At 46.8% G+C, this 16,851-nt stretch overlaps 1 protein-coding gene across 1 annotated transcript in view; it reads right to left on the reverse strand.

The window, feature by feature from the left end:
- The window catches only part of hydin (HYDIN axonemal central pair apparatus protein), a 946,920-nt gene that overhangs the window by 128,774 nt on the left and 801,295 nt on the right, over positions 1-16,851 (reverse strand). Inside the window, exon 34 of the mRNA XM_085992020.1 lies at positions 14,878-15,057. Within this exon, the coding sequence (XP_085848146.1) occupies positions 14,878-15,057 (180 nt within the window). The remainder of the gene's footprint in view (positions 1-14,877; positions 15,058-16,851) is intronic.

Below are 16,851 nucleotides of genomic sequence, written 5' to 3' on the forward strand. Positions count from 1 at the left end.
AGCCCCCAAATAAGCTTGTGCCTGAGAAAGTGAGCTCAATTAGATGTTTTGCAGATCAGGTGGAAGCCATGCAAAGTAGTGTAGGAGAATGCTGCAGTCCCAGCATCTATAAAACCACAGAGCTTACAGCACAGAAGGAGGCCATTCAATCCATCCTGTCTGTGTCGGTTTGTTGCTGGAGCAATCCAAAGCTAATCTCACTGTCCATGTTCTCCCTATAGCCCTTAACCTCATTTGCTTTAAATGTTTATCTATTCTTCCCATAAAGATCTCAACTACTTCACGTGGCAAAGCTTTTCATGCTCCAATAAACCTGTGTGAAGAAATTTCTACTGATCTTTCTCCTCCCTCATTTTAGTGACAATTTTAAATTGTTGTCCCCTCATCATTGACTCCCCAATTAGAGGAAATAATCTTTCTCTTGACTCTATCAAACCCCTTCAAAATGTAAAATACTTCTATTCAATCTCATTAGCCTTCACTGCTCCAGTGAAAATAGTTCTCGTATCTCAAGTCTCTCCTCATAACTATTGTTTCCCATCCCTGGCATCTTCCTGGTGAATCTATATTATATGCCATCTATGGTTTTAAAGTCCTTTGTATAATGGGGACCCTAAACTGCACACAGCACTCTAACTATAGCCAAACCATTGCCTCATACAAATGTGAGGCGATCTCAGCTCTATTTAAAGGGACAATGTACAAATGAAAATTAGAGGAGCCAGAACATAAGAACATGAGAAATAGAAGCAGGAGTAGGCCATTTGGCCCCTCGAGCCTGCTCCGCCATTCGCTAAGATCCTGGCTAATCTGGTCTTGGCCTCAACTCCACTGCAATCAAGTGTGACTCCTAAACAGGAGGGTTTTTTGGCATGGTTTATCTCTGCATCGCAAAAGGAGACTTTCAAAGCTTGGTTTGCTTGATAGGTGTTGAGGTGGAATGTCTAGGTGACGGTCTTTTGCGCGTTTGGCCGAAGTCGCCATCGGCGGAAGGAGGACTCCATCCTCTAAATCACTGGTCAGGGTCTCCTCGGTGATGGACAGATTCATATTTTGCATGCCGAAGGCAATGTCATCAGCGTATACAAACTTGCGGGACTCTGTTTCAGGCAGGTCACTGGTGTAAACGTTGAATAATATGGGTGCCAGGACAGAACCCTATGAGAGTCCGTTGTTCAATGTCCTGTATCTGCTCTTCTGGGTGCCAGAGTACACACGGAAGCATCGGTTGCTAAGCATGGAGTTGAGAAGATGGATCGTTGTTCTGCAGGATAAAATGGTGGAGAGCTTGAAAAGCAGTCCATGCTTCCATACTGCACCATACGCCACTGACAGGTCCACGTGTGCTACGGCGGTTTTGAGCTGGTGCGGGAAGCCTGCTTCGATGTGTGTTGTTAAAGCTACCACTTGGTCACAGCAGTTACGGCTGCTCCGGAAACCCGCTTCTTCTTAGGAATGGTTGGCTCTATGATGGGGGCAGGTCTGTGGAGTAGTAGCCTCTCCAGCACTTTATAACAAGTGCAAAGTAAGGAGATCGGGCAGTAGCTGGAGGCTTCACAAGCATTCTTCCCCGGCTTCAGGAGGGCAATTATTTTAGTCTCCCTCCAAATAGGTGAAATGTTACTAGTTGCCAGTACCTCAGAGAAGAAGGAGGACAACCATCTCTTCGCTTTGGGTCCCAGTGCTTTTAAGAGTTCTGGGTAAATACCATCTGGACCAGCAGCTTTTCCAGATTTGGTTGTCCAAGGTGAATGGATCAGATATAGTTGACGATCTTGGTGCCGCCATCAAGTTTGTCAAAAGCTGCTGCATCACCTGGTGTCGAAATTCTTTGTCCACCGGAGCCTTTGATGTTTGTTTCAAATCTAGGAGGCCATTTTGGACCGTCGCCGAAGCCCTTCAGCAATCTCCCCTCAGCCTTGATGACCGATGGTGAAGTGCTTGGAAGAACTATGACATACGGAATGGATTCCTTATAGAGGACCCCACAGTACAATCTGAAGGATCAAACCTTCCTCACAAACAGTGGACAACCATCAACCGCCTCAGAACCGGTCATGCCACCTTTTCCATAGATGGAAGATTAAAGCAGCCCCATCATGCGACTGTGGAGTTCCTAATCAGACCCTGGAGAACATCATTGAGCGCTGCCCTCAGGGGAAGTTCACAGGCAGCCTTCAAGAAACCCACGCTGTTACACCGGAAGCTTTGGCCTGGATATCTGACTTAGATATTGATATTTGAGTTGCTTTGCTACTACCATACGAAAGAAGAAAGAAGAAGAATGGTGTGGTTCCTCCAAGTTTGAAGGGGTTTCCCTTGTCTCCTAAGATACAGCCCTTAAGTCTGCTTCCTGGAACGAAAAAGTCTGGAATTTTGGGCTGCCGCAGTTTGAATGCATCATGGCAGCTCCGAATCTGCATGAATCTCTTCTTGTGGTTGCACACCAGCTGCGCATTGATGGACGAATATCTCTTGCAGTTTATGAAAACTATTGGTTGCTGTGGTGGTGCTCGGATTGCCACGTGTGCAATTAATGGCACCCTGTACCTCGGGGAATCCATCCAGAGAGGGGAATCTGAGTACTCGCTCAATCTGGCTATTGTCATCACAGAAAAAGTTTACATAACTCCTAGCCCTGGCAAACAAGCCTTCTGCAATTATGTGCAGCCGACTACGAGATCCTCAATATGTCTCCAGTCGCACCCTGGAAGGAACCAGAGGCAAAAAAATTGAGGGGTGGGGTGACTTTCACAGCCATTGGTAATGCATGGCCACCAGGTCCAGAAGGCAGCAGGTCTTCTAGGAGCTCTGCCACCACCTGACATGACTATCTCAGCCTGACCAAACATTGCTCTCCTGAGAGGTCAAGGAAGTTGACTCTCTATCTGTAAACTCTGTTATACAGGTAGTGGCTCCTGTGACCTCGGCTCCACTCCTGTGCATGTGCTGATCCTACCACAGCATGCCGTCACTGCCGTGGTTGGTGATGGCCTTCCTCTTCTGATGTACAGTCAAGCACATCCAACGTGTCTCACATCCTGATCTTGTCAGTTGGAAAGCCTCCAAAGTTTAGAAAAAGCTGTACCAACAGAAGGAGGCCTCTAAAAATATCAAAATGGCATCTGCGATGCATGCATACACACTTCCGCTGGGAAGTGCACCGAGCATCAGCTTCGTAAAGGGATTATCGCGCGCGCACCTAATGATGCTGGCAGCATGCCTTTTTCAACTTCGCACAGCTGAGTACGCATTAAACAGCATGAAGGATCCCCCACCAGCACTATTTAAAGGGATCATGAACTACTTACAGGTTAGTTGCTGCGTTATTTCTTCTGACTGTTGCTGCAATTCTAGGCATTTCGGGTTCTTTTCCATACTTGTTTAAAGTTTCAATAGTCTACAGGGTCTACTGGCTGGTGCTGAAGTACTTTTTTGATGACTTAAAGGCTTGTGCACAAACCATTTGCTTCCAGACATGGGTGGCCTAGTAGGGCTTCCTCTTGGCATTGAGCGTGACTGGGAGAATGCGCAGAGGCCATGTAGAGCAGGACAAGCTGATAGAAGAAGAAGGAGGAGAAGGGGGCGAAGGGCTCTGAGCAGGAGGCTATATCTGCAGAGGGTCTTTAGGGAATACAGGAAACTTTGGTTTATCCGGAGGTTGTATGTCCGGAAACCTCGATCTAACGGCAGAAATCAGCAGCCGTTTTGGTTAGGTTTTTTTTCTTCTCCTAGCATTTTTTTAACAGTCAGGCTCTGGAAAGCGTCTCTGTAGCTTAGCAACAGCTTTAGAGATGCTTCCAAGGTACGGGCCGAGTGTTTACAAGCTGTTGCTCAGCAACAGTGTTTGTTGTCAGATACGGAGATGAAAACCTCCGTATCCTTCAACATTAGCGCTGGTCTATCCGGAAATTTTGATAGATCGGCAGCAGCTCGGTCCCGTCAGTGCCGGATATCGCGAAGTTTCCTGTAGATCTGTTGGAGAACAGATTGCTGGAGTACTATTGTGCCCTGGAAGCCCCTTTGCACACTGGTATCCAAAGCCATGATGGCAGCAATCTGAGCTTCCATGGCTGCAAGCTGAGATTGCATGACAGCAGTCCGAGCTTCCACTGCAACACTCATGAGGTCGGGTGGATGCTGCTTGAGCTGCAATGGAAGCTGCGACATTGGCCATCAAACGCTGCATCATGGTTGGCTCCACAGCTGTGCTGATGGAGGTAGCCACCCATTCCATGTTGGAAAGGATGGGCTCCAAGCTCTGTGCAAAGCCCTGTGCCAAGTTGGTGCTAAATTCCTCCATGCTCCTTGGCATTGAATGCAGGCTTTCTGGCAGGCTTCCCAGTACACTGAGCATGTGGGTATGTACACCCCTCAGCCTTCTTCTGTAATCTGGCCCATCGAAGTTCTCATCGGAGTCTTCTGCAGCAGAACTAGTGTGTGACCTCGCCCTCTGGCAAGCTGGCACCTGCGTTATCCTTTCCCCCCAACTCTGGCTCCTGTGCACTTCTGCCTGGTGTCTCACCACATGCAGATCCCAGCTTTAAGAGTGTCAGCCGTGGCTCAGTGGGTAGCTGAAATGAAAAAGGGACAAGGTGAGGAGAGAAGAGAAAGTAAGAAGTGCATGGTTACACCATCTGCAGCTTATAAATCAGAAGAGAGTGAGGGATGAGGGAGAAGTGGGATGAGAGAAGGATGATTAGATGCGCAGTTACCCTCATCTTCAATCACTTCAGCATCACCAGTGGCTATGGCCTAAGCAATGGCCCATCCCATAATAGCCAGCACTGTCTCTGTCATGGGGGTTAAAACATGCAGGCACGCCTCTCTCCATCCCATTAATTTCCGTTGCCTCCTGTTGTGTCCCACCTTCTACAGCAAGAAAGAGGGAAGTGTGTCAGTGAGTGTCGTGCAATATGTTTGGGTGATGTGGTTGTCATGGTTGAATATCTGCCAGTGTGTGCAAGCTTTGAGATGTGGATGCAAGGCTTGCAAAAGTGCTAAGTGACGTAAAAAAGACTCACTACGCACCTGGTTGTACATAAAGCAAGGCTTTAATCGACTTGTAACAAAACATGGAGGTCTAGTTAGTAACCACTAGCTTCCTGTTTCCAGACTGTCTCTGGCCAAGCTGGGCCCACGCCCTAGTATTTATACTCCTCGGGCGGTGCCCTCAGCTGGCCGTTCAGTAGTACTTCCTTGTAGAAGTTTCGATTTATGACACTAAGTATGTGAGGGTGAGGTAAAGCAGCTAAGTCCAGATTGATAGAGATCGGTAGTAGGTAAGTGATGGGGGTCTAGTGAATTGAACAGTGGATGAGGCTAGTGGTGCAGTTGGTAGAATATGGCATTTGTAGGATTGATTGGAGAATGTCACTCAAAGGGTTGACGGTGGATAGGCAATGGCAAACATTCAAAGACCGAATGGATGAACTACAGAATTTGTTCATCCCAGTTTGGCATAAAAATAAAACAAAAAAGGTGACTCAATCGTGGATAACAAGGGAAATTAGGGATAGCATAAGATCCAAGGAGAAGACATATAAATTGGCCAGAGAAAGCAATAATCCTGAGGATTGGGAGCAGTTTAGGATTCAACAAAGGAGGACAAAGGGATTAATTAAGAAGGGGAAAATAGAATATGAGAGTAGCTTGCAGGGAACATAAAAACTGACTGTAAAAGCTTTTATAGATATGTGAAGAGAAAAAGATTGGTGAAGTCAAGCATAGGTCCCTTGCAGTCAGAATCAGGGGAATTTATAATGGGGAACAAAGAAATGGCAGACCAACTAAATACATATTTTGGTTCTGTCTTCACAAAGGAGGACACAAATAACCTCCCAGAGATGCCGGGGAACATAAGGTCTGATGAAAGGGTGGAACTGAAAGAAATCAGTATTTGTAGGGAAATGGTGTTAGGAAAATTGATGGGACTGAAGGCCGATAAATCCCCAGGGCCAATAATCTACATCCTAGGGTACTTAAGGAAGTGGCCCTAGAAATAGTAGATGCATTGCTGGTCATCTTCCAGAATTCGATAGACTCTGGAACAGTACCCATGGATTGGAGGGTAGCTAATGTTACCACACTATTCAAAAAAGATGGTAGAGAAAAAGTGGGGAATTACAGACCGGTAAGCCTGACATCAGTAGTGGGGAAAATGTTGTATCCATGTGTTAATGGAGACACGGAATGCAGGAGTTGGTTTAACAGGTGTTTACTGAACAAAGTCTGGAGGTGAACTAAAAGATACAAGACGCTATACAGGCTTATATACCCGAGTGGTCACTACCGGTATTGCAGTACACAGGGGCTCTTAAAGGTACATACACTACAATTCCTCCCCTTTCAGATAATTAGTACATAACATTTTAAGTAATCATTAATTAACATGTTTACAAGAACAATAATCTACACATTTGCTGCAGTTAATCAATTATAAGTCAGTCTCTCTGGAGGCTTCCTGACTCGGTCCGGATAACGCCTCGGTGGTGTAGTAGTTTTCGGTGGTGTAGTAGGTTCTTTTGGCAAGGTCGATTTGGCTTGACTGCCAGTGTCAGGTTCATCTGGTTCCAGTATCACCGGATCGGAGGTAGATACTATGGGTATCTCTGCTTCATCATTAGGCGTACAGAGTTGTGGTGTAGGTTGTCCCTTTTCGGATGACTCTATGATCTGGTCAGCATGGCGCCTTATTATGCTTTCTCCAATGTCCACGGTATACATCAGTGGTCCTAGTCATGTGCAAATAGTTCCAGGCTGCCATTTCTCGGTACGGTAGTCCCAGGCCAAAACTTGTTGACCTATCTGGAAGGTTCTAGTTGGCCTTTCATTCATGCCTTGAAATTGCCGGTTATCTATGTCCCTTCTGATGTTTGGCTTGATCAAATCCAGCCGGCATCTTAGTCTTCTATTGAAAAACATCATGGCGGGAGTTTGGTTTGTAACCACATGTGTTGCATTCCTGTACGCAAACAAGAAGTTATCTACCTTATGTTGTAGATTTATGTCTTCATTACCCATGGCCTTTATGGCCTTCTTAAAGGTCTGGACAAACCTTTCAGCTAATCCATTGGTGGCGGGATGGTATGGGGCGGACGTGTAGTGCTTAACCCCATTGTTTTTTAAGAACTTCCTGAATTCTTCGGACACAAATTGCGGTCCATTATCAGAACAGATCTGTTCAGGCAGCCCATTCCTGGCAAATATGGTCCTTAATACTGTGATGGTTTTTTCCATGGTGGTGGAGGACATCTTTATTACCTCCGGCCACTTGGAGTGTGCATCCACCGCGATTAAGAACATTGAGTCCATAAATGGACCAGCAAAGTCGATATGTACCCTTTGCCATGGAGATGAGGGCCACTCCCATGGATGTAGAGGGGCTTGTGGTGGGGCGTTTTGGACCTTCTGGCATCCTAGACAGCTCTTGGTCATTTCTTCGATGTCTCCATCGATACCTGGCCACCACACAAACGCTCTGGCTAGGTTCTTCATTTTCACTCCACCCAGATGCCCCTCGTGAAGCTCCTTTAGCACTTTATCCTGGAGTTTGGGTGGAATCACCACTCTGGATCCACACATCAAGGTTCCTCGGCACACTGACAGCTGTTCTCTTCTTTGCGAGAATGCTGGCAACAGTGGTTCGCCATGTGCTGGCCATCCCTTCACCGTTAAATCGTAGACACGTGAGAGAGTCGGGTCATTTCTCGTTTCCTTTTCAATGGTAGAATTTGTTACTGGTAGACATTCCACTATGGTTGAGTGGAACATCTCCACTGGGTCCACTGTAGGTGCCTCTTCTACCGTTGGCAACGGTAGGCGCGATAAACCGTCAGCATTCCCATGCTGTTTTGATCCTTTGTATTCTATGTCATATTGGTGTGCCCCTAGGAAAAGGGACCACCTCTGTAGCCTTTGCGCTGTCATAATGGGAACGCCCTTTTTAGGGTTGAATATGGAGACGAGGGGTTGATGGTCAGTCAACAAGGTAAATTTTTGTCCGTGTAGGTAATGGTTGAATTTCTTCACTCCCCACACCAGGCTGAGTGCTTCCCTGTCGATCTGGGCATAGTTACGCTCAGCTGAGTTCAATGAGCGTGACGCAAAAGCTATCGGCCGCTCCGAGCCATCAGGGAATCTATGCGATAATACCGCTCCTACGCCGTAAGGGGATGCATCGCACGCCAGTCTGATTGGCAGTGATGGGTTGTAATGAGCCAACACTTCCTTGGGCGTGATCAAGCCTTTGCATTTATGGAAGGCACGTTTACAGTCTTCGCTCCATTTCCAAATTACTCCCGTTTGTAGCAGTGCGTTAAGAGGGTGCAGAACAGTTGACAAGTTCGGTAAAAATTTATGATAGTAATTTATCAATCCCAGGAACGACCTTAATTGTGAGACATTTTCAGGTGCTGGGGCTTTTATGACCGCTTCAATTTTTTCAGGTGACTTATGCAACCCTTCTTCGTTAATTATATGGCCACAATATGATATTTGTTTCTGGAAAAATTCGCACTTGGGGCGATTTGCTCGTAGGCCCCGTTCTCTCAGCCTAGTGAGCACCTGCTCCAAATTGGCTTGGTGGTCGTTGTCGTTTTCTCCTGTTACAAGGATGTCGTCTAGGTAGCATTGAGTCCCCGGAATCCCTTGCAGGACTTGCTCCATAGCTCTTTGCCAGATAGCTGGAGCTGATGCTACTCCGAAAACCAGTCGATTGTACTGGTACAGGCCTTTGTGTGTGTTTATCGTGAGATACTTTTTAGACGCCTCCTCAACCTCCATCTGTAGATATGCCTGTGCCAAGTCAATTTTGGTGAAACGTTTCCCTCCGGATAGTGAGGCGAAAATATCTTCTATCCTCGGAAGAGGATACTGTACCGTGTGAAGGACCGGGTTTACAGTCACCTTGAAGTCCCCACAGATGTGAATTTTTCTCTGTTCTTCAGATTTATCATTATTCAACGTTTTCTTCATGACCGGGACGATGGGTGTTGCCCACTCGCTCCAATCTACCTTGGATAACACGCCTGCCTTTTCCAAATTCTCCAGCTCTGCCTCGACTGCTGGACGAATTGCGTATGGCACCGGCCTTGCCTTAAAAAACTTGGGAATTGCCACATCTTCCACTTTTATTGAGGTGGTGACGCCTTTCAAGGTTCCTAGTTCCTGTTGAAACACTTCTTTGGCGTTGGCCAAGATGTCTTTTAATCGTTCAGGTATGACGTCATCATCATTTTTTTTCTTACTTGTCACCGTCAGTGCCTGAATGGAGTACCAGTCTAAACGTATCTTCCTGATCCATTCACGTCCCAGCAGCGGTGGACCACCATCTTGCAGAACGTATAAATACAACTTCTGTATTTCCTTGCCATTGTATACAACAGGCACCCTTATTTTCCCTCTGGGGTATACTTTCTGCCCCGTATATGTCTTCAAGATAATGGATGTGTCTTTCAAAGGTATATGCGGAAATAGCCGCTCGTAATCCCGTCGACTTATGACGGTCAGAGCTGATCTTGTATCTAGCTCCATTTTAACTGGGGACCCCGCTATCGTGAGGGTAACCCAAATGGTCTGGTAATCTTCTTTCGCAATTACATTATGTAATTTGAGACAGCTTAGTCTCTTGTTTCCGGAGTCGCTATCGCTCTTCTAGTCTTCGGATCTACTGTCCGTCATCATTTGTACCTTTCTGTACTTTTCCTTATTGATTTTTTTTCTGTCAGTGGATTTTTTGTTTCCAGATCGGCATACATGTGCAATGTGTCCCATCTTTCCGCATTGCCTGCATGCTTTGTCCTTGAACCAGCAGTCCCTCTGGTCATGGGTGGATCTGCCGCAGCGATAACATCTCTCGAAACCCCGTGTCATTTCATGGGTGCCGAAATCCTGTGGCTTTTGCTGTATCTCTGCAGCTCCTCTTGCCGCTGCTTCGTATGATACAGCCACACTGAAAGCCTTGTCCAGTGTCAAATCTTTCTCAGAAAGTAGCCTTTTCTGTGTTCCTTCACTTAGGAGACCACAGACAAATTTGTCTCGTAGAGAATCTGCCAGTCCTGCCCCGAATTGGCAGTGCTTTGACAGCCTTCTTAATTCGGTGAGGTAATCAGGGTTACTTTCATTCTTGTGCTGATTCCTCCTGAAGAATTTGAATCATTCCGCTATCAGCAGCGGTGTTGGGTTTAAGTGCTCCTGTAGGGTATCAACAATCTCCTTAAAATTCTTGTCCATCGGTTTGGCTGGAGTGATTAAGTTTCGTAACAGCCCGTATGTCCTTGCGCCCATCAGATTTAGAAGTACCGATGCCATTTTATCATCCTCTACTTCATTCGCTGTGCAATATACCTCCACTCTTTCCACATATGTGGTCCAATCCTCTATATTACTATCGAAAGCAGTAATATTGCCAGTCTTAGGCATCCTGAAAATCAAAAATGGCGCCTCCCGCGCTTTCCTTTCTTCCCTGCCGAGAAAAAATGGCGCCTCCCGCGCTTTCCCACCGCTGCCGACAACGCTGTTCTCTGCGGTTTTTATTTACACAGATATTTTTAATAGTTGGAGACTCGATCCCGCCAGACTCTCTGGGACTTTTCCCTCCCTCTGCTTGGTCCGAACGCCGACCTGCTTTGCAGCGCCGGCCGTCTCCCGAGTGCTCCACCCTCCGTCTCTGTTTGCCTCCGCCTTCCGACTCGCTGCTCGGCCCCGTTGCAGTGCCACCCGATTGAGCCCCAGCCCGCTGCCCAGGAAGGATTAGTGCAGTACCTGCCACCAACCCGGCTAGCTGGTGAAACCACAGTTTTTTTTTTGTTTTCTTCGACCTTCGTCTGAGGAATCGATCTCCTTGAGGTGCTGCCGAATTGTAGGTAAGTCCGTTTCCAATTCATCGCCACTGTTGTATCCGTGTATTAATGGAGACACGGAATGCAGGAGTTGGTTTAACAGGTGTTTACTGAACAAAGTCTGGAGGTGAACTAAAAGATACAAGACGCTGTACAGGCTTATATACCCGAGTGGTCACTACCGGTATTACAGTACACAGGGGCTCTTAAAGGTACATACACTACAGAAAATGCTAGAGTCCATTATAAAAGATGTAATAGCAGAGCACTTGGAAAGCAGCGACAGAATCGGACAAAGTCAACATGGATTTACAAAAGGTAAATCGTACTTGACTAATCTACTGGAATTTTTTGAGGATGTAACTGGTAAAATAGATAAGGGAGAACCAGTGGAAGTGGTGTATTTGGACTTTCAGAAGGCTATCGATAAGGTCCCGCATAAGAGATTAGCGTGCAAAATTAAGGCACATGGGATTGGGGGCAAGGTATTGACTTGGATAGAGAACTGGTTGGCGGATAGAAAGCAGAGAGTTGGAATAAACGGGTCGTTTTCCGAGTGGCAGGCAGTGACTAGTGGGGTACCGCAAGGATCGGTCCTAGGACCCCAGCTGTTCACAATATACATTAATGATCTGGACGAGGGAATTGGATCTAATATCTCCAAATTTGCAGACGACACAAAGCTGGGTGGGAGGGTATGCTGTGAGGAGGATGTCGTGAAACTCCAGTACAATTTGGACAGGTTGGGTGATTGGGCAGAAACATGGCAAATGCACTATAATGTGGATAAATGTGAGGTTATCCACTTTGGTGGCAAAAACAGGAAGGCAGATTATTATTTGAATGGCAATAGATTGGGAGAAGGGGAAGTACAAAGAGACCTGGGTGTTCTTGTGCACCAGTCGCTGAAGGTAAGCATGCAGGTGCAGCAGGCGGTTAAGAAGGCAAATGGTATGTTGGCCTTCGTAGCAAGAGGGTTCGATTACAGGAACAAGGGTGTCTTGCTGCAGTTGTACAGGGCCTTGGTGAGACCTCACCCTGAGTATTGTTTGCAGTTTTGGTCACCTTATCTGAGGAGGGACGATCTTGCCATGGAAGGAGTGCAGCGGAGGTTCACCAGGCTGATACCTGGGATGGCAGGAATGACGTATGAGGAGAGATTGTGTCGATTGGGCTTATACTCACTGGAGTTTAGAAGATTGAGATGGGATCTCATCGAAACCTATAAAATTCTGTCAGGCCTGGACAGACTAGATGCAGGAAGGATGTTTCCGATGGCCGGGGAGTCCAGAACCAGGGGTCATAGTGTAAGGATAAGGGGTAAGCCATTTAGGACTGAAATGAGGAGGAATTTCTTCACCCAGAGAGTGGTGAACCTGTGGAATTCTCTGCCACAGAGGGCGGTGGAGGCCAGTTCATTAAATATATTCAAGGAGGAGTTGGATATATTTCTTAAGGCTAAAGGGATCAAGGGATATGGGGAGAAAGCAGGGACAGGGTACTGAATTTGGATGATCAGCCATGATCTCATTGAATGGCGGAGCAGGCTTGAAGGGCCGAATGGCCTACTCCTGCTCCTATCTTCTATGTTTCTATGTTTCACTCACTGACCTTGACAACCCGTATGAGATCATTAAACTTCTTCCTGCACTGCATCTAGGTCCTTGGGTCTATACTCTTGGCATTGATCTCCGCCGCTATCTCTTGCCACTGCCTTCTGGGCATGTGTCTGGAGGGCCTCCGGCCCCCTCTGAGGATACATGACATCTCTCCTTTCCACCTCGTCCAGCAAGAGCTCCAGTGCAGCGTCTGAAAAGCTTGGTTCACGCTCTCCCGTATGGCCAGCCATTGTTGATTCTTCCACAGCACGATATTCAGAATGATCTCATCACCAGCAGCAGCCACAGTCCACCTCCCTAAGAGGTGCAGGCTAGCTTTAAGTAGTGCTAGGCACTAACGATATTGGGCTCCCTGCTGATGCATGCAGCCAATGTCCAGCACGGGAAGCGCTGGCTGCACGCAGAAATCATGGAAATGAGCAGGCAGCGTGGAGTTGGTGTCCTGCCTGCAGTGCGATCAGTGCTGGTTAATTACACATCGCGATCCCTGCGCCTGCTTTCGGGGGTTATTCAATTTAACCCCCAAGAACTCTCTGCCAAACGTTTGCCAGATGGAACTGAGACACCAGCTGTAATAATTGAAGTTTAATTCAGACGGGGCAATGACAAGTTCAAATACCCACCTGAACTGCGGCTCAATCTCACCTCTGTTTCACTGGTCAGTTTCTCGAGCCCGGGAAACCCGTGCTGGAGACGTTAAATTTAAAGGTACGTAAAATTCAACTGAGAAAGACCTCATTAACGTCTCTTAAGGATGTTGATTGCTGTGATAACTACCCTCCGGCTTGCACTAGTTAAAGTCCTGACTGCGGCGAGTAGGTTACTCACAGACATCCAAACGCGCCTCCGTTAAACCTAAAGCGGGCATGTTGGAGCCGGGTTGCGGTTGCAATCTAAAATTCACTTATTTTAACTACCCACCTGCCCCCAACCTACCCATTCTTGAGGGTTAAAATTCCCCCCAATGTTACAGTTTCTTGTCTGCACTCGATATTCTCTCAGGTTCGGCACTACCTGCTTGCATTCTTTATGGTGAAGAGTTTATATTTAATGCCCAACATATAGGCATACAATAGCGTGATCCAGGAACTGTGGTCATAACAATGAAACTGCTCGTCAGATAAACTGGATACTGTAGTCCCGCACATGTGCTTCTGCAATCTTCCAAATGGTGGACTGATCATGTTTTAGTGAGGTAAGGGCAACTGTTAATCAATGAGCTGGTTTATTTTATAACTGCACTCCTGGCTGCTGGTATCCTGTCCTTCTGGCTGCTGATATTCCTAACTAGCCTTGCTTCCATACTTCAGGCTGACCCAAAGACCTCCCACATTTGTTCCGTACTTTGGGCCCAGTGATATATTTTGGGGAGTCCCCAAACCTACAAAGTCAACTACCTAGAAGGATAAGGGCAGCAGGTGCATGGAAACACTATCACCTCCAAGTCACACACCATCCTGACTTGGACATATATCGCTGTTCTTTCATCGTTGCTAGAAATCCAGGAACTCCCTCCCTAACAGCACTGTGGGAGCACCTTCACCACACCAACTGCGGCGGTTCAAGAAGGCGGCCCATCACTATCTTCTCAAGGGCAACTAAGGATGGACAATAAATGCTGGCTTTGCCAGTGATACCCACACCCTGAGAATGAATTAAAGAAGCACCATAGGGGTGGAGACCAGACATCACAGGTCTCAGCCCATTTTTCCACCTTCACTGTGCCTAGGAACTGAACGTTCCCCAGGCAAAGAGGAAAATCACCCCACTTAGGTACTTACCACATGGTATTTGAGGTAGCCCTGGAAAAGGAGCACGCAGGGTCCGCCAGTATGCTTGAGGCCTTCCGCAGCCGGTGAGCACCTGTAAACTGTCTCCTATATTGTAAAATACAGACTCGGGTGTTTGGTCCCGTTAGAAGATTGGACTGTCTGGTTTAAAATTGGATAAGTGAAAATCCGAGTCATAATGATATACTAGAATAGAGCATATAACATTATAATAACAATATGCTGAAGGGGTGAGAAAGAATGAAACCATTGTAGGTGTCTGCTCATTAAAGGCCTTGAGAGTAGATAGAGAGAAACTATTTCCTCTGGCGGGAGAGTCCTGGGAAAGGCAGTACAACCTTAAAATTAGAGCCAGGTTGTACAGGGGTGATGTCAGGAAGCACTTCTTCACACAAAGGGTAGTGGAAATCTGGAACTCTCTCCCTCAAAAAGCTGTTGAGGCCGGGGGTCAACTGAAAATTTCAAAACTGAGACTGGGTAAGGGCATTAAGGGATTATGGAACCAAGGTGGGTAAATGGAGTTAAGATACAGATCAGCCATGATCTAATTGAATGGTGGTGCAGGCTTGAGGGGCTGAATAGCCTCCTCCATTCCTATGTTCCTAATGGCGTCAGACTTCTATGTACCTTTGGCCTCTGTTGCTTTCTCAGTCGCTTCGTTCTCAGGCTCCTTTTTGTCCTCCACTGGTGAGTTTACTGTTGGCCTTGAAGATAATTCACTTTCACTGGGTAGTCTGGAGAACTCTGGAGCTACCAGCCGTTCCTGCTGGTCAGACAGCTTCTCATCCCCTTCACTCTCTTTCACATCTAGCGGGAAATCAATCACATTTCGTATTGAATTCGTCATTCAAAATTAAACAGATATAGATTATGACAGCATTTTTGAATCCAGCAGAGTTCAGTTTTTCTCCAAGTAGCCAGCAATTTATACCTTGAAGTTAATATAGAGTGACACTAAGTTAATCGTTTAGTAATTGTGTGGAAATCGATGTCAGGGCAAATATTCCTCTCCTGGAGCTGTCTGGGAGTATTGAGGGCATAGCGCACTCCTCCAAGTCAGATGGCCGTGGGTTCAAGCCCCACTCCAGAGACTTGAGCACCAAAATCTAGGCTGACACTCCAGTGCAGTACTGAGGGAGTGCTGCACTGTCGGAAGTGCCGTCTTTCGGATGAGGCATTAAAACCGAATTTTAAAGCTGTTGGGGCAGAATTTTTATTGCGAGAGCTTCTGATGAATTGTGGTACGTTTTTAAATTCATTTATGGCTGGCAGAAGCTATGATTTGCATGTCGGTGGTGCATATCTTTACTCAAAGGTTCCATTCCTTGTGAATGAGTTTGTGCTGCTGTGTCATGGCTGGAATGGCAGCAGCACCTCAAACAGGAGTTCAGGTACCACTGCAGTCTGCCTTGAAGGGAGCTGATAAGAGGGGAGCACCATGGTGCCATGCAGTAGGTGGAGGAACATGAAAAAGGAGTGTGGGGATGAAGTTGATGGTGCAGAGGAGGGTGGTGACTTGACTGTGAGTCTTCCTCTTGTTATTCAAGGTATGATGAAACAATTGTGTAGTGGTGGGGGGGGGAATTCCTACTCTGTGGTCAGGGAACAGTGGTTTAGGAGAGGCCCAGGAGAATGACTTCAGCAGCTGTCAAGGGGACATGTGGTTGTTTCCCCTTGGCAAACAGAGGAAGTTCAGGTACAGCACTATTCAGAATGGAGGAGAAGATGAGCGCCCATTTTTCAGGTGTGATTTGAGAGTAGGACAGAGGTAAATTATCCCTGTATTCTTTAGCCTGTTTGCTGTAGAATTACTAACTGTTTTATGCTGCTAGGGTGAAGCTGACAGATGAGAAAGAATTATTTGTGAAGGGTTGAGTTCTCTTGTGCTGCTCTGGGAGTGTCCCAGTGGTACAGCTCCTTCCTGTCCCAGTACTGGGCCAGTGTCCCATGAAATGGAACCCCTCCTTCTAACACCAGTCTTTCAGCTACGTATTTACTGATCTGTTTATCCCTATGCTAATTAGCACATGGCTCAGCCAGGGTTCCCATTGCTGATGGTTGCTGTTGCTGCCATATCTTCGTGCTCTTCCCTTGGAGAATAGTGCAAAGTAAGGCAGGATTCTCAGGCTGATTAAAAGTCTGACAGGATGTGACGTGAACTCTCCTTCCATGACCGTATCCATCTATATACCAGTCAATAGGGTGTTTTGCCCTGTGTTATTATATGGGCACCCACAACCCATATGATAAGAGGTAGGGGCCACCCACACCCACTGGATGTGAGTATCCGGCTGGATGTCAACCCAGAATTCAGAGCAAGAGCTCCGGTCTCCACTCGCCAGGACTGTCTGGAGTGGGGTTCAAACCCTGCACCTTCTGACTCTGAGGTGGGAAACGCTACCACTAACCAACGGTTTATTAATTCCACAAACAATGAAGTGGTTTCCACTATACTGGTTACTGAAAAATAATACCCTGAAGTTGGGTTTCTTGCACATGCAGGCCTCTTTGAGGGAACAACTCCTGCAGTCTTTGGTTGTAGCACCACTAATAATGAGTTTCATGCATTTATAATAGAAATACTACTCATTGGAAACCTTC

Source organism: Somniosus microcephalus, chromosome 6 (assembly GCF_052327205.1).
Source record: "Somniosus microcephalus isolate GS21.2 chromosome 6, FLI_Smic_1.0, whole genome shotgun sequence".
In the NCBI taxonomy this organism is placed as follows: Eukaryota; Metazoa; Chordata; class Chondrichthyes; order Squaliformes; family Somniosidae; genus Somniosus; species Somniosus microcephalus.